Source organism: Pyxicephalus adspersus, chromosome 10, assembly GCF_032062135.1.
Source record: "Pyxicephalus adspersus chromosome 10, UCB_Pads_2.0, whole genome shotgun sequence".
NCBI lineage: Eukaryota > Metazoa > Chordata > Amphibia > Anura > Pyxicephalidae > Pyxicephalus > Pyxicephalus adspersus.
In genome coordinates this window covers 29,061,111-29,080,299 of record NC_092867.1, presented here as the reverse complement: position 1 = coordinate 29,080,299, position 19,189 = coordinate 29,061,111, and the positions used below count along the sequence as shown (strand labels likewise).

The window sequence follows — 19,189 nt, the reverse complement described above, 5'->3', positions numbered from 1 at the left end:
ATGCATTCGGACCATAAGACGCACCCTGATTTTCCCCCCACTTTAGGGGGAAAAAAAGTGCGTCTTATGGTCCGAAAAATACGGTATATATTACGAAAAATAGAAGACCCACTACTTCCATAAGCCATTGGCTTATGGAAGTACCAAAAGTTTGTGTTGTCACCTTTACACGTTAACATCTATATGATACCAGTAGAAAATATAATCTAAAATAATGGCCTAGGTTGTCATTGCTCTGCAGATGCTGCACGACTATATCTGTCCTTCAAGCCAGTCCTACAGGACCCATTAACACCTAATACCACGTGTCTGGGAAAAATTGAAAACTGGATGATCTTCAGCTCGTTGATGTCAACACTGACAAAACTGAAGCACTGGTAGTTGGGGACCTGCATATGATGTTACAAAAAATTTGCTTACTTACTTACCTGAGCATTGGGGTAGTCTTGCAATATAAAGACTCAACTTGGGGGCTAAGGTGGACATAGGGCTCTGGACCCTCCTCAGCCAACAGGGACCTCCAAGCCAGTTCTGCAGAGGGGCCCCTCTCTTGGCTTTCCACCAGGAGAATATAGTGAGAGTAAAAATACCTCATTACATCGGAACCAGATGGCATGTATACACTAAATCAGTGGTATTTAAGACCTCACAGACTACTAAATTCATAAGACCATTAATATGAATTTTTTTTTAAAGATAAATACAATTGTAAAATAATGATCTTTCTAATGGTGCCAGCACTGTGGAGGCTCTGATTCATTGATCAGCTCACGGTTAAGTGAAGTATTGCTATTGTTACTATTATCATTAGTTGCATTATCTTTGGTATTACTAAAGATATTAGTTTTTTTCTCACTCATGGGTTTATTTCCTTGGAATCTTAAGACCAAACAATAAATGATAGTTTTCAAAGACAAATTATTTGATGCCATTCAATATAACAGTTAAAGAAAATACACAGTTAAGGGCATACTTGGCATGTATGAGAAATAAAGCATCTGAGAAATAAACAAATAAAATAAAACAATCAGATGAGAATCGGTATTGGCAGAGCAGGGTGACTGTTGCAATGGTCGAAACAATTCTGAAGCATACGGCTCGGCAACGGTTGTCTCATTCAACTTAAGCCTACACTGACGTCATGCTGCTCCCCCCTCGTTTTTTTTGTCTCTAGTACAGTTTGTGAATTTAATGCAATATCAAGGTGTAAATTGTCATTCAGAATATATGAATTTATTGGAATATTATTTTTGTTTTTTTATTAATATCTTCAAATGTCCAAAATTTTCGGTGGACCATCAAAATTTTCTCATGGACCACAGGTTGGCGACCACTGCACTAAATCATGCATTTTTATTCCTTTACCTGGTATACTGCATTTTGTTGTTTTTAGGGTCACCAAAAAAAAGTCCCAAGCTCTCTATAGTTGAGAATGTCACAGCTAGATTCCTTGCAGAGCTCCCCAATTCTGTAAACTCTTTATTGGTTTCAGTAAAATAAAGAAGCCTTTTCAAAATCTTGCTTTCAAATAACCTGAATACCTGAAATAACACTGAATAACTTTGGTCCCTGTTACATGATGGATCTACTGAAACCATACACTTCCATACGCATTCCCCTACTCTGCAGAAAAAACAAAATTGTTGTTGATTACCATAATGAACCTAATTATAGTAGGTAAAATAAAAGGAACAATACCAGAATAAAATCTGTGCTTTTAGGGAAATCATTATAGGCAAAGCTGTGTCTCTTTTCACCAACTGCTTAAAATTCAACTAATGTGTTAATAATAAAAGTGGCCCAAAATGTTTGACAAACCGGCTGATACTTTCACCTGTCATTTGTGTTTTGTTGAACTCTAATATTCTTATAGTGAAATTCTCACATCTAATATATTCAGAAGCTTAGGAGAGTTTTTTTTTTTTTTTTTTTAAATTTATACATTTCATTTTTCAATGTGATTTGTTTAAGGGTTGTTGGTATTTTTGTGTGTGTGTGGGAGAATAGATTAGTTACATGGTACAAAATAATAAATGTTCAATTACAATACCATTGCAAAAGCTAAATATAAGACCTAAAGACAATGCAGGGTTCCAATTAAATTGGATATTTCTCAAACACATATTTGATTATATAACATTACATAAAAACTGCAACATAAAACTAAACACATGAAGCACGGTTATTATTGTCTTCAGTAATGGATACAGAAGCGTGTAATTATACAAACAAAGTCACCACAGTGTAGAGTTTGCCAGCTCTGTATATAGATTAGATGAATATTTATTGTAACTATAAAATGCAAGCTGATGGTAAAGGTGTCCATGGCAACCATATACTCCAAAAATAGAGTAGTGTCTCCAAGGGTGCAGGTCAATACTTCATTATAAGGAAATAATAATGGTTTAGGGTCAGTTTTATTTAATTGTTTCCTAACAGTTCTATATTCTCACCCCCCACCCACCTTAGCTACTGCACAGCGGGTTTCACCCACCAAATGTAGAAATAATGATCCACATCCTGACATCCTCTAAAACATTCATCAGTATGGCGTGCCATAATTTGTGTGATTTATGAAGTGTTGTTTTTCTTCTGGAACACCCTAATGGTTCAGTGAAGGCCATACTGATGTGTCGCTGAAAAAAACATTTTTGCACTTGTCCCTATATAGTCTCAATGACATTCCATCCATTTTCCAAACTGTATACAGCTATAGTACAATTGTGCAATGCTAAAGAGAAGGCTGGAGTTTAGGTTTAAATTTGAGTTTAAAGATGTCTCATTTTGTGATTACTTTCATTAAAAGCTGGTATTTCTACAGAGAATTTCGATAAACCTTGCAAATTGGGTAGGTTTCAGGTTTTTGTAAATTGGGGTAAGTGTAATACTAGAATTAAATGTAAAATAACTGAAATTTTAAAATGCCCCACTGAAACGTTTTAAACCAGAACAAACCCTGGTTTGTATGGTATTGGGCCCAGTATCAAACTTTTTGTACTCTGCTTTTACAAAGTAGGATTGTAAATAGGGAAATAGTTTTTTGTTGTTGTTATATTGCTAAATTTATTGTTTATTAATTTTATATGAACTTTGACTATGCCTCCTAAGTGCTCCAAGATAAAAAAGCTCTGTACCCTGACCATATAAGTCCACATTCACAAGGATATATGCTCCAAGTTGGACCTGTACTAAACAAATGGATACTCTGTTATAGTTTGGTGGTTCTTATTTACTAACCTCTTCACTAAGGAAGTCTATTATGTCAAACAAGGTTTCTAAAGGGTAACTATATTATTGATACAAATAGAGTACATACTATACACTTGTTTTGTTTTATGTTGTGGGATCATTTTATTTTATGTTGTATTCATCGAGGTATAACCAATTTATGTTTGTACTTTGAAATTTCAGTCACAACAGTATTTAATAGTATTTGAGTTATGATATTCCCCCCATGAAGAAGCAGGTTCTTCCTTGCGAAACGTGTTGGGTTTAGTTGAATGTTTGTCTTTTTTGTTACCATGCAAGGAAACCTTGTCTTTAGGAAGAATTTTATGTTTTATGAAATTAAAATGCTATCTAGTGCTATCAAATAGACATGTAATGTGTCTATTTAAATGTTCATGTTGTAATTGATTGCAGATTTTAAATAGGGTTCTCAATATATGTGATGTTTTAACTGATTTGTTGTACCACTCAAACTCTTTACTTAAGCAGCTCACCCTTCTGTTTGGTGAGCTATATCAACTCCTTTGCTTGAGTTGTTACCTTTTTTCTGTACTGTATAATATATGTGGAGGTAGTATAATTATCCTTGACATTAAATTGGGAATCTCTCCTAATCTACATCTAAATTGTTTGACATTTTAGGTGATTGTCAGATTGGCTAGGCAACCGGTAAATATCCTGTGAGATGAGCACATGCTTGTTTTCTATACGTTCTATTTCTATTCATTTTGTCATTTTTTTTTTTTTTTTGGTCAAAATTAAACCTAAATGTGTTCTGGAGTGAATCTCCAATCTTTCCCATGGGTATTTGAACAGATCTAGACTGAATGTTGGATAGAATAAGAACTGCCTAGCAACAACATTTTTAAGCTTTTCCTTTTTATCTTGGTACTTTTAAATTTATATACATAGAAATAATTTACTAAATAAATATTTGAAGGAGCTTATCTGTGATAAGGACATCAGTGAATTATTTAGGTCTTCCCAGTAAAAGGAGACTTTCATGTAGGGTATTCTGTTATTAATGATTGGGTAGAAGAACAATGAGTGTCTGCAATATATCAGAATAGCCACAACACCATATTAAATGTATCTGTAGCTTGGATGTTCAAATCATTTTCTCCATGCAGTCTAAACTGTAGAATATTTTATTTGTGTTCCTGTTTAGATATCCTTTCGTGCTAGGAAACAGTTTGGCTGGGATGTGTGGTGTATAGAATCTATAGAATCTTGTCCTATCCGTTTTACAATCCCATATGCATTACCAGACATCTTGGCAAATTTATATATATAATGCTATTCTGAAAGCTACTCGGCCAGGCTTGTATTGAAATTAGACAAAATAAAATAAAGCAGCTCGCCAAGGACATCATGTAGGTGACCCACAATCTTCCATTTTTAAAAGCCTTGCCATTAGGAATGATCGCGGTCTTGAGGGTCGGCTGTCCGGGCACCGAGATAGAACTGGCAGCTCATAAAGAGCCATCTCCCTATGGGATGCATGAGTAATTAGTCAGATTCTGACCTCCTAGTTGAACAGAAATAGGTTGGAAATAGCATAAAACAGAACATGCTATATACAGACCAGTACCAGTATAGTGAGGTACATTTGAAGATTTTAGAAATGGGTGTTGTGCTTAACAATCTTTTTTTGGGGGGGGCTAATTCACACTAGCTTGCATTCTCATGCTTTTGAAGAGAAGGGAATGTGGATCATTGTGGAACATTACTAGTCTGAGAAGCTGTTTATTCCAAACATACCACATTGCTTCAAGCTACAACAAATAATGTCTGTCTGCATACGGTTATTCGGTTCTGTGGCATCCTTCTCGGTGTATCCTAAATGCATCTGAAATCCAGATGCTTTATAGTACATTAGATACACATTTAGTGTGAACACAGCCTTAGTTGACCCAATGCATTCTTTACTTGATGTGTCACTTGTGTCTATTGTGCTATTGATAAACCTTACATCTTCCCCTAGCTATATGAATTATGTATACATTTATCAGAATACTGGTGGATATTTTTATTCAGCCATCACAGTGTAGCATTATTCACACTGTTACTAGAATCACTGTAAAAGTCCAGTTCCTGGAATTAGAAAATGTCAAGCAGTCAAAGGGGGTATTTTCTAGGACTAGAACAAAGTGCATACAATTAGCTGAAAGAAAATATTCTGTTTTGTTTAGCAAAAAGACATTCTTTAGTCTGAAGCTTATGAGTGGGAGGCTGGTTCAAGTCTTCGATGTGGTGCAGGACCTAGTCAGTAGCGACAGGATTTATAGTGAACTTCAAAGAACTGCAGGCCAGTACAAAGAAACCATTAACAGCTTTAACAACAATACGTAATAGACTAAGATAAAACTGCTTGATTCAGTTGCAGATTGTATTCCAAAAGTCAAAAAGGCTCTGTTTATTTTTATCAAGCGTTACAACATGGCCAAGTTTGTGGAACTGTTCTGGGGCATCTGCATACTTTTTGTAAGAAAAAAGATAGGAGGCAACCAGCATTAGTCGGGTAGTTTACCTCCTCTCACATCATACAGTCATGTGTTACATACAATATAATAATGTGGGTCAAATAGAACAAATTTCTTTTGTTGTATATTTGCTAAAGGACAGTGGTCCTTCATGTATTTGGACATAAAAGAGTGATTTTTAAATGGTCCCTGCCAGTTATACTGAAATGAGGCATAAACTTGATTTATGGATTTGTGTTAAAAGGAGGACATAGAAAATCTTTTAATGTCAGCACTTGTTCTGGTGAAAACTGTCTAATGTTGGCCATACACTGAGTGCTATTTCAAATTGATTTGATGGTAAATGGTATTCTAAACCTCAAACCCAATGCAAATCTATTCAAACATAGGGCATTCCTAATCTGTTAGATTATGTTGATCAAACACTGATTGGGAATTCTCTTCCTGTGATCAATGCTACGCCCACCACTAATATTATATTATTTTTCATTTCATTATTTTTGCTTTTCTTAAGTGGTCAGAGCAGGGTGGCAGGGATCGGGCATAGAACTGGGTTGGTCAATAAGTGCATAGTGGTAACCTGGTAAATGATTATTATCTTGGATATGTCTATATTTTATATGTCATATGTCAGTGTATGGCCATCATAGGGCGAAACATTCAGTTACTTCAGAGAAATTTCCCTTCTCTTTGTTTTTTTTTAGGGTGTTGAAAAGAAGCCAAATCCTCCCCAAAAGGGCAAAGTTGGTAAAAATAAGCTGGCAGGTGTTTTAGGCATACCCTTTTTTATCTAAATCCAAAATGTTGTGCTTAAAGATGTACTTTATATTCATATTAAATATGGAAGTGATTCCATTGCTCTTATGTTGATTCTTTGATTGCACGCATGATTGTCTTTTTAGGTGGTCTGTGTCAAATTAAATACATATAACACACTAACTTTTGTGACATTATTGACTACTTTCTGTTAGCCTGAATAGTTCATATAACACAACTTCTGAGGGAAAGGAATAAAAATGAAAGGAGCTGTGAACCCTAAGTCATCTTTGTTTCGTTGGAGGTACAATCCAGTTCAGTGCTTTGATGTGGGTGGTCCCCCTGATTAGAGATTTAAGTTATGCACAGCTGTACTTATCAGACAGATCTTTTTGCATTTTAATATGGAATACCATATCTAGTGTTCACTACCACACAATAAAGCACTTTGCTCTTTTTTTCTAGGTGAAACAGGATGATACCCCCTCCCTTGGCTCTGCTTTGTATTGCTTTCATCTCCCTTTTGATCTTTTAGCACAGACAAAATTGCTGCATGTGTATATATTGGGGTTATAGTTCTTGTAATGATTTAACACATACATCATTTTTACTTAAAGATATGTCAGTTTTATTGGCATTTGTGGTAATACTATAATAATGAAAAACTTGTTTTAAAATGGAAATTCAGACAAGCAGTACAAAGCTTTAGTAAAGGTGTAAACGTTCCCAAGGAAGTTTACTGCTATATCAGTATTCGTTCTCTTCCACATTTTTTGGGAATGTTGCCAACTATGATTTTTTACAGATCTGTGATCATCTCTAAAAATAGAAACCAGCAAAATCATTCTATTAAGATAATCCAGTACGTTGACCTTCCTAGGGTTGTCAAATTGTGGTCTAAATGGGGTGCAAGTTAATGTATCAGTCCAGATTAAACATTTTCCCCTACTTTGACTCTTATAGTTACACTAAGAATTAAAAGAATAAATTATATATAGATCCTAATGATTGCTGTTCATTAACCTTAACCTTAACCTGAGTTATGTTGGTTATGTGCACTCTCAAGGCTGAAAGTTCCTGATCCTCTTCTTCACTGGTCCTGAAAGGTTTCAGGGTGTTAAACCTCTTATTGTAAGTTGTTAGTGGGTATGTGTGCTAAAGCAAATAATAATTAGAATGGCTGGTTTTATCAGCTGTGCATACCTCTTTATTTATACCAATAACCATTAGTAATGGGGTACAAAATGATAGAAAATCCAAAATTGTATGTTTGTCACCAGCACATATCTCAAAAACCCTAAAGAAGCTACAAAATATCTTCAACATTTCAATGTCGCTAGCTACTACTAGCTATACCATTCCCTAAATACATTCCTGGGGCACCAGAACAAAAACTGTGGAAAATTCTGAAAGATTACTTTCTTTTTAAAGAACTTTATACTGTAGAGAAGGACCCATGTTTTCTCTGTGGAAACAGCAGTCTCTCTTCCAAGGTTTGTCATGCCCCATGCAGAGTCAGACTCATAGATCTGCAATTAACACATCTCATGACACTGCCGACTTGACAGACGTAGATCTGTAAGACTTTGAACACCTTTTATTTTTGTGCACCAGGAATGTATTTAGTTGACTTAAACTCTTTTTTTTTTAATTCTTTCCGATCAGATAATAAATCCAAACCCCTATTTTATTTAACATCCTATGCTGTCTCTTCCTTCCTTTGCTTAGCCATACAGTCCCTGTATTTTCTCTTAGATTAATTTAAACTTTATACATTGGCCAAGAAATGTTCTCAGAGTTTCCATTCGATTTGCTCAGTGCTCATTATTTGCAGCGAACAGCAGATAGCTGAAAATAAAGCCGTAATTCATTGACAGAATTACATGGGCGTACTTCAGAAAATTGCATTGATTACAATCTTCAAAGGCTTCTATCTGTAACCAGCTTCACATTCAGCACCCAAAACTCTCCCTGGTTCAGTGCTGACTGAACAAAATTAAAAGTATGCAATGAGGCTGATTAAAATAATTACTAATTTAAATATATCAGAGGAAAGCAAGGGCACCCGAACAAGAAATATTCACTTTCTGTGCATAACACACAAAGAAGTATGTAGATTATACTTGTACCAGGGATACTAATTTGTTTTATATGTAATTTTTATGTTTTTGTATATTATTCTTTTTTTGTTGTATTTGGGTGCCATGCTTTCTGTACATTCAGATATATAACACAATAAAACTCTTATAGAGCATTTTATTTGCGTAAGGTTAAAGTTGTCTCTAGTGGTGGTCGGGGAGAGTTTCGATCGGGGTTGACTCTGACACTGTTCAGAATTATTTTGATTTTGGTTCAAAACTCAGAATTAGGGCGATCCGAATGCCTATCCAACATATGACAATACTTTTCATTGGCAGATGTAATAAGACCAATCCATTTTCTATAGTTAATCAGACACAAGATAAATACAAAGCCAATCAAAAAGGCAAAAAAATGAACAAATAAATTGAAAACCTGCATATATAGAGTCCTTTACCCACAGTTGATTTATAGAGACATTTAAGGGTTATTCTAGTGAAAGGTAAAGGCTAAGGCCCAACTAAACCCAAAATTAAACAAGGCAATTTCTGATTGGACTAATAGGTGAATACACTGTAACAGAATCCAAAAAGTATACAGAATACCTGTTTTATGGGCAGATAGGAAGTCAATCAGATGTGACAAAAAGTCAGATGCCAGACTACACTTCCAAGAATCTCTGCATTACAGTGGAAACCATGTGTCTACATAAGAAGGCAGGACTTGGTAGCAGGAATGATTCCAAAGAAGTAGGTGGTAAGCAATTGTCTTATCACAACACACAGGCAGCCAGCTGCACAGCTGTACAATGGGTGTTATAAGGTGTTAAATTCAGTTCCGAAGGCTTGTGTTAAAAGGATAGAGTAAAATACTTACCATGCAGTATTACTGCACAAAATTGGGGAAGAAAAAGAAATATATTTATAAGTACATCATGATTTAAGTAAGCATACATGTGCCTCTTGTAGCTACATGATATGTGTTTATCCTGGAGCTTTAAATAATCGGGTATAGATTGGGTTATGTGTTTGGTATGGGTGCACACATTCTGTGCTAAAAAATACTAAAGTGGACTCCCAGTGCCTAAACTAATTTACCACTAATACTGTGACCATGCCATTAATAACCACTGAAGTACCAGTGAAGACTGGGAGTCGTTATTACTGATTTCCACTGGATAAGCATTACTGCACAGTTAGTTGGTAAAACAGTAATTACCAGCCACTTATTTTTTTAGTTCTGTCTTTGGAAAAAGAAATCTAAAAAATAAAGACCCCCTGATCACTAGAGGTAAAGTACCACCTATAAATAGGCTGCAGCAAGCTTGTTATAAACTACAGTAAAACTTTGGCCAAGTTTATTCAAAACTGCAGCTGAGCAATAGCTGTAGTAGTGACTAGTTTTACATGTCTCTGGTCTAAAACAAGGTCTTACTTTTCTATATTAAAACTGTGTTGGAAAACCACTAAATACCACATACCCATTTAGCAACATTACATAAACATATGTTAATCACTTGCATTTTATTAAGGCTAAAATAAAAATGATCTGAGGTGCTAGACTATGAATAAATGTGCACAGGACTGGATGGCTAAGACATTAAAATCACTCTTACTGGAGTACAAGACAAGGAACTGCTTGATTAGAGTAACAAAGTGTTATATTAAGGAGTGTTTTTCAGGAATTAGGGCAGTAAATGGGACCACCGGGTGTTTGGGCTAATGCGTAATGATCTTTCATGGCCCAGACATGACCAAGTCTCTTGGAATGATTAAGAGTCTCCAGGAATTATGACCTGTGCAATTCTGCATTTGTAGAAGTTACTTGTACATAATGATGACCGTCTACAATATTTATATATGCAAATGTTTGTTTGCAATTTGAATGTAAGAGCGTGAATAGTGGATCTGTCTTTTTCAGTCTTACGTAATCTATTTTTTTTTTTTTTTATTTTAGTTGGAAGTATCACTGTTCCATCACCGTTCGTGTGTGTGTGTAAATGTATATGTGTATATATGTATGTAAATATATATATATATAATAATATATTATCTATATACTAAATATATAATATACTACTAAAGAGATCACAGAATTGTCGCTATGAGGGTATACTTGTCACAAGCTTATGTTTTTTTGTTTTGCTTTTTTTTTAACCTTTCCTTGATGTTGCTCATATGGTTCCAATTAAATATTTTAATTTTATCTGTTCTTATAACATCAGATATAACTGAGTTGTCTTAGAAACTGCCTTGGCTAATGTTGGTTCATATTATCATTGGGATACAAGATTGGAAAGTTTGGAAGAGTTTGCTGATGTTCTGCTCATGTTGTGGTTGTAGAAAGTGAAGTAGATTATGAAAATGACCTGTCTATCTTCAATAAAATCGTATTGGAGATATTCAGACCCACTTTCTTCATTGGTAGCACTTGCTCAACCCTTTAGAACGATCTTATATTGTGGCCATGTTCCTTTCATCTCCCAACCCACCACTACCCTAGGTCCTTATCCTCTTCTCCCTTGTTTTTCTTCCAAACTAACCTACTCGATTCTGTTCTATTCTACCATTGTCAAGGTTATACACAGTGTTATCCAACACTATATTCAGGCACTTTAATTTGATTGGATCAAATAACCTTTTTATTTGATACTGTCTTTTGTGATTTAATTGTATTGTTTTAATGTAAGGTATAACCCTCTTATTACTATACCTTCTCCAGTATTCTGTATGTGTGGTTCTATTGCTCTGTATTTGTCATTACTTGTTGTATAAGTATATATACCATTTATTAAAGTTTAGTATAAATTTTAAATTACAATTTCACTTGAACGGGTGGGAATTAATTTACAGACCCTTTTGGTAGAGACATCCAGAGTAAATGGTTAATTAGGAGAGGGGTGGTATGCCTAAAAAGCCCCCCCCCCCCCCCCCCTCAGACACAGGAGTCTCAGAAACCAACGACTGCATATATTGTCCGACCAATTACAGCCTTAGATCTGAACTCAAGGACCTGAAAATATTGTCTAAATACAAGAGGTAAGTGTATTTTGACTTGAATCTTGTTGCTCATAATGTAACTCCACCCATATCTGTGTAGTAATCCCATGTGGATCTTTGGCCCCCTGTAAAAGTTTTATGCCGTGAAGACCAGTCACTGCTTCTTTATTTCCTTGTTCATGGAAACTGGTCCTTTACCTTCCCTCCTCCTGTTATTTTTGCAGGCAGCTTATAGTTGGTGGACTTTTTGGGTCCCTTCCATAGATCTGCTCCCAGCAAAGGCTGTGTGAGGCACAAAGATGATATCACTGGTATGTTTACAAGATAGTATCTGTGTTGTTTAGGACATTTGGTACATGCAAAGTATATTCATATCCTATTGTGGCTAAAAAAAAAAAAAAAGATTTGTGCCCAGCTTTAAGGGTCTCTCCAGCTTGTGTATATGAGTTTAATGTAGTATGATAATATACTGGAGCAAGTAATTGCCACTGTCATGTGTCACAGGGAACAGTCTTCGGCCCTACGAGGTAATAAGAATAACTAATGCAGTTTGGGCACGTTATTGGCACCATTGGGTCAAAATCAGGTCAATGGCTTGTCCACAAACTAAAATTGACCATTTGTTTTTTGATGATGAAGATTGATTGTTACAGAACACACAATTGTCTTATCAATTATATTGTTAGCTTGCAGTGCCCTTTAAGTCCATCGTTCTGGTATCAAATTCATACTGGATTAGTTATGGATAATGTTCTTCACAATGAGGCAAAACACGTATTCACGCAAGGCTTTTAAGCACACAGCTTAGAAACCATGACCACTGTCACCAGTATTGGGTGAAATGGAAGTATTGACCCGACACTTCTTACTCACTCCATTATAGGTTCCCAACCTTTTTGAATGTTCCCATTAGTTTCAATGTGTTGGTGACACCCTGCAAATTTTATTGCAGAAATGCAGATCACTGTGCGGTGGTCATAAAGAGACAGAGCACAGCCCGGTTTGCTTATTATATATTTAAAAAAAAAATTATTATGCAGGTTTTATTTAGTAATCCAATTGCATGACCAACATCTGTTTTTCAGTTTATATATGTTGAAAATTTGTAAATCATCTACCAAACACTTAATGTACTCGAGTTGCCTATCCAGTATCAAAGATTGCAAGCATTAAGCTCTTTAATCTCCCTCTGTATAAGAAGTAATTGACTGATCTCTTGTTTAATGTTAAGCATGAGAAAGATTGTAATGAGTTTTGCGGTGATGCATGGAATGTTCTGATGCCTCAGTTACTAAGCAGTTTGAGTTAATAGACTAATAACGGAGGACAGTGGTGTAGCGAACAGAGAAGTAAGGAAGGAATGAATTGTGCCTATCAGATCAGCCGCACATATTGGATACATTCAGTTAGGCAAGACTTGCTACCAAGCAGGGACTTTTCTCATAACCTTTGATACCACCTACGCAAGCAGAGCAACTGCGAGACGTTCTGCTGCCTGAAATAACCACAGATCAGGCAGTCAGCCAGCTTTGTTTTAAAGGAAAATAAATTCAAATAAATAAAACTTTTAGCCTGGGGACTTCAGCAATTTAACTCTTTTTGTCCTGCGGGACAGGCTAACTTGTTTTTGGGTTGCCATCTAAAAATAGTTTTGGCTCTTTGTGATACTTCTCTAATATGGAGTCTGTATTTATTTACCAACTTGGGGCATCTAGACTGGCAAATATTTGCCCACTCTTCTTTACAGAACTATTCAAGCTCAGTCAAATTGGGTAGTGACCACTAGTAAACTTTAATTTTCAAGTCATTCCACAAAACTTTTATTAGGGTGAAGGATTGGGCTCTGGCAAGGCCACCCAAGGACATTCACCTTTTTCTCCTTCAGCTACTGTGTGGTCAAGTTTGCTCTGTACACCATTGGCATGGTAGATGGTAAACCTTTTTCCCATCGACATTTTTCTAGCAGAAGGTCAGGTTTTCCTCAAGAAATTGATGGTATTTTTGCAAGGATTGTAACTGGTGGAAAGGATTATACCATGGGTAAATGCTTTGGAAATGCAAATCTTCATTTTAAGAATCTATGTATTTTGAGGATGGTCTTGTGTTGCTCAATGCGGGGGTAGTGGAGTGCGTCTTTGTCTGCAGTACATTTCCTGATCCTTATGGGGGAGTCATGGAGGATGAAAACATTTCCCTGGCCCCTGTATAGGACAGAAAGGATTTTTTAGTTTGGAATATGTACATATATTTATGCTGGCAGCCGTTAAGCTACCTGTTGTGGTTTTAGATCCAATTATTTTTAATATACATATTCTGAACCTTTAATAAAATGCCTTGGATTCTTGCAGAATAATGCATGTTATGGGCCCCTTCCTAAAATAATCCACTTAACTATTTTATAGCCCATGGACTTTGGTTTTTTAGGCGTTGAAAAAAAAAATAATTAGGTTTGCTAAGAACAAAATCCTCACCTTTACAATCTGACATTTTTTTTAGCAGTTGGCCCATATAAAAATATGTCACTATTTTTACATCTTAATAACCTTTGAAAATAGTCTGTGGTCCCCACACCTACTTCACTGAATGAGGTGTTATTTCTGAGTCACATGAAATGCAACTCACAGCATTTAATGCAAACCTGCCATATAACTATAGGAACAACACACAACAAAATATATTTCAAAAAATGCATTTTTGTTTTGTATATCTAGAAATTTCAAAAGCATCACTTGTTCTTGGTTAAAGCAGGGAGAACCCCCATGCATTATGCTAATCAATCAATTCTTGATGTGTTAGTAGTCATTTGTGAAGTTACAAATCGTGAACTGCAGCTTGGGTTTAATACTAATTTTCTTTACATTTTCAGCAAATCCCAAAAAACCAAAAATGTATTTATTGCAGATTACTAGCTTTTTTTTTTTTTCTCGTTCATCCTGTAATCTTTTAACCATCCAGGGACATGACGTGTAATTATGTTCCTCATAATTTAAAACCAATGCAGTTACCACAACTAAGAACAGGTGAAAGATATATTTTTTTTATTATTTAGGTATCCTAAACACATAATTATGAGATGTAGGAGGGTAAATGTTGGTGCGTCTGTTAGCTTCTAAGATGTACATAAAGATCGGCTTTTGTTAATACACATCAATAAATGCTAAAATTATATTAGCCTCTTACAATCTGCCCTCTACAGTAATATTGGGCTAGGCGAGCAACCTGTCCAGACTTACCATACTATGGAAAGATCCATAAAAGGTGATTTCTGCAGTAAATTACTGCACTTCATACTACCAGACTGAAAAAACCTGAACATTTCAATAAAGCATAAACTTCTTGTTTGGTTCCAGGGATTTACTTCCATAACTGTGAATCATCTACTTTATTACAAAAACCTTTTGGAAGTAGCCCAGGAGGGCTTCTATTTAAAAAAACAACCCACCAAACCTTTATTATAGGCAAACCATTGATTTTGTTGTAGCAGTAGCCAAAATTTGTTGGCTCTATTAAACATTTTTTTTTCTTTTTTATTCTGTTGCACATGTTTTTCATAATCCTTCCAAATGATTGATTGCAGTTTGTGTGTAGGAAAAGGGAAATCTATCCACTGTTCAGAGGGTACAAAGAATTACACCCACAGCGGACCTCTCCCTGTTTCATAGCTTCTCACTAATACATTTACTGGTTCCTAATCGGTGTTTGGAGAACACACGTATAAGAGTTTTAGTATTGCTGATCAGTTTAACATAGCTGATCATCAGTTTAACATCTTTGAGGAAGCAAAAAAAGGGATTGTAGCTTTTTATAGGAGCTGAAATAGCTATAAAAAAAAAGCTTAAACTATGCATTTATAATAGTTGAGATAGTATACTACTTCTAAAAGCATAAAATGCAACCATAATTAAAACATAAAATGTTTAGAGAAGGGTTTGAACCGAAAGGCTTGTTTGTACATGTTCCCACAATACACTGTAAAGCTGTAGATACCATATATACTTGAGTATAAACAGATATTTCTCCTCCCCCTCCAAAACGACATTATTAAATAAACCTTGGTTTATATTTGGGTCACACCAGTAAATGGCACTTTTGTGTGTAACAAACTCTTGTCATTGGAAACATGAGTTTGTTACATATGTTACATGATGACACAGCGCCATCTACTGGCCATTACCTTGTGCAAAAGATAATTTAGGAGCAAGTGACCTATCACAACCAAATCAAAAGCACAAAATACCTCAACCTGTAAAAAGTGGGGAAAAGATATGTAGACTGAGGCCATGTGATTTTAAATGTTTCCACCTATACTCTAGTCAAAGCACATTTATGTTTTATGGGAGGGTTGGGACAAGGTGACGTGTTAGTGGAACAAAGCTCTGTTTGGGTCCATGTATTGTCCTAGTTTTGATTTTAGTTAGTGTGTTTTTATTGAATCTAGCACGGGCTATATTAGCTTTATTGGGAGTGAGGAGAACACATTTTGTGCTCTTTTATAGAACAGCAATCCACCTGCAGGCAGAGAGGGGAGACAAGAAGCTGTAGGCTCTGGACACCCATGTCAGCCTATAAATGTAACGGGTAGTAGGGCTGTGTGATTAATATCCAACTTCTGTATAAGATCTGCAGAAAAAACTCATTGATAAACAACCTGGGGCTCAAACCCCTTGGGTCTGATTTAATAAAGCTCTCCAAAGCTGGAGAGGATATACATTAATCAGTGAGCCTGGGTGATCCAGCAAATCTGGAATGGATTTCCAAAAGTAATTTGATATTTGTATGCAAATGTTTCCAATCCTTAACCATATCCTTTCCAGGTTTGCTGGATCCCCCAGCTTCACTGATGAAGTATATCCTCCCCAGCCTTGGCGAGCTTTAATAAATTAGGCTATTGCACCTAGTTCAGGTTTTGGGGTCTCCAACCAATTTTATTGTTGACATAAACCCAATCAAAAAAATGGTTTATGTAATTTCATATTTTTGTATCTCCATCTTTCATTTGAATATTACCAATTATTCTTGCCATTATGTGGTTATAACGCTTGTTGCTACTGCTTTGTCATTGTCATATGGTTTTCTGATGCAGACTACAAGTGGACATTTCAACACACAGACGTGGTCCACCATTGTCTCCAGCTTGCAAATACTATGCATGCTGAAAAAGATCAGCAGTATTACAATGCAATAATAAAAATAATGAAAACAATAATGTGAAAACATGCATTTTATTAAAAATAATAATACAGAGGTTTAGCAAACTAAATGTCATCCAGGTTGGGTTTTGTCTACTAGAGAATTGAAATGATTACTGATATACACCTAAACCTAACTTACCTTGGTTTTACGTACTATGAGGAAGGGGTTAGTACTGCTTTCCATGGCTTCTGGAGAGATTTCCCTCTAAAAGTTAGGAAGTGATGGAAACTCCAACATCAAAATGGAAAAAAATTGCAGCGTAGGCTTAAAAACCTGTAAAGATTTTTATTTTTTGGTTTTTCCAGTTTCATTTTCCGTAACTTCCTGCCTGGTAAATATGTTATCTGTAGGATGGGAAATTATATGAATTTCTAATATAGAGTCCCAAATAGAAAAAAAAACCCTGAAAGCATGCCAACCCTTCCCTAATCTATCCAAACCTAGAAAAAAACATTTTATGGTATGACAAACATTTTAAAAGTAGGTTTTAATTTTATTTAGATTACTAAAGAGCTATGAAGGTTTCCATGTTTTTTCCATAAAAAAGATTTTGTCTTGAGATGCATTTTAATAAAAATAAAGACTGGGTAATTATTCTGGCAGTAATTAATGATAAAATTCCTGATTTTGATTACATCCAGAACTGGTTGAAGGCGTGTTCATTTGCCTGCATTATTTGGAACTGGCTGAGAGTCATAGGAAATGTAGTCCAGCGACATCTCGAGTGTTGAATGTTAACAATAATAATAATTTTCCTTTTATTTTTTCCAACCTTCTTTCAGTAATTAATGAAAACCAACGTCAGCAACTGGAAACTGTGAGCTACTCCTCCCGTTATGCCCTGGGACTCTTTTATGAAGCTGGCACACAGATTGACATCCCCTGGGCAGCCAAGTACATCACCGATAATCCCTGCATACGCTTCATCTCCATTGATAATAAGAAACGCAATGTAGGTCAGTGCTTCCATTATTCCTCTTAAATACAGGGACAATGGAGGGTGGGGATCATGAGATAAGCTGCTTAATTGAGGGCTGCAGCTCTGAAGAGAATATGTATTTAGTTACAGGCCTCCGGGAACGAATACAATGTCACACTAGGCCAGTAACAATAAGGAATCCATAATTCCTCCTGATAATGTTCCTTAACAGCTTCCTGGCAGGGGCACATTGAATATTTGTTTATGAAGCCTCAGGTGTGCTGTCCCCTTTTAATGATGCTTGACCTAAATGCAAGAACACAGTGGTTATTGTATCAGCCTATTATGTAAATGACAGAACAAGTATAATATAATCTTTAAAGTACAACTCTGCAATGCATGCACAATTTTTAACATTTGGGCCATACATTTTGCTGATATAATTATTGGCCTAAAAAGGAGTTTGGGTTAAAGCTAAACTTTACAATTGTCCCCCAGTCCCTACATATAGTTCATTTATCAATATATATTGTTTATGCATGAAGAAATTATCAGAAATCAATGCATTTGTTACCTGTGGGGAGGAGAAGGCAGATCTTAGTAGTGACAGGGGAGTTCCATTCTCCTTTTTCTGTACCCCTGTAGCTGAAATAAATTCACATCTGTCACTGCTTCATAACTGCAAGCTTTCCATTCCTGCAGAGAGAGTCAGGATTTGAGTTTGAGGTATGCATAGTAAGGTAAACATCTGTCTTGTTCCCCTACAACTGTTTATTTTTTAGTATACACAAGTCATGGGTTCAAAGCAGTCTGTCACCATTTTGACAATTGCAACATTTGAACTTCGCTGAACAGTTCCTAACTTCTTAAAGTAGTATGTTTTTTATCTTTAGAAAATCCTGCTGTTATATTGAAAATACCTTCTTTATAATGGCTCGGTCATACTGAGATTAAAACTATGTAGGAGCATGTGCAAAACTATACCTATATAACTAGTAACTATGTACCAGCATGTGCAAAACAGGAGAAATGTTGCCTATTAAAAATGTTATATAAATATGGAAATACCAGAATTATGAGTTATTTTTAGCAAGCTAAAACATTACTACCAAGTCTTGACCCCATGACCATAAGCATATGAGGCAGCACAGCTCTACCAAATGTGGTAACTAAAAAAAAATTAAAAGACAGAAAATACATTTTATAAGCCATCTGGAGGTTACAGGTTTTGCTATTACTTTTGGGCCTGTTCCCACAGGTTTCCTCCTGTGGGGGCCTCTTTGGGGGCAATACAGTTAATTTAAAAGTTGGCAGTTAGTTTTAAATACATTTCCAAATTCTACCTTAAAAAATGGGAAAATACCTATATGATTTTTTAATTTTTTTTCCACCTGGGGCATGTTTAGATACCCCCAGCAATTTTAGTAATGATATTTTATTTAGGCGCTATCAAAATGTTCAGGGCTTCAAATTTGTGTCTTCCCAAGTAAACTTTGACTTTAATTTACATAAAAGGTACATTTTTTTTCCCC

General features: G+C 35.6%; 1 protein-coding gene and 1 long non-coding RNA gene across 3 annotated transcripts in view; one reads left to right on the top strand and one right to left on the bottom strand.

Moving 5' to 3' along the window:
• RNLS (renalase, FAD dependent amine oxidase) overlaps positions 1-19,189 on the top strand; it is a 112,378-nt gene that overhangs the window by 75,849 nt on the left and 17,340 nt on the right. For both annotated transcript variants that reach the window (XM_072423267.1, XM_072423268.1), the window contains exon 5: positions 17,521-17,694. In XM_072423267.1, coding sequence (XP_072279368.1) covers positions 17,521-17,694 — 174 coding nt within the window. The remainder of the gene's footprint in view (positions 1-17,520; positions 17,695-19,189) is intronic.
• LOC140338943 (uncharacterized) overlaps positions 17,688-19,189 on the bottom strand; it is a 69,779-nt gene continuing 68,277 nt past the window's right edge. Inside the window, exons 4-5 of the long non-coding RNA XR_011922344.1 lie at positions 18,232-18,353; positions 17,688-17,963 (exon numbers count right to left, since the gene is read on the bottom strand). This is a non-coding gene — a long non-coding RNA (uncharacterized lncRNA). The remainder of the gene's footprint in view (positions 17,964-18,231; positions 18,354-19,189) is intronic.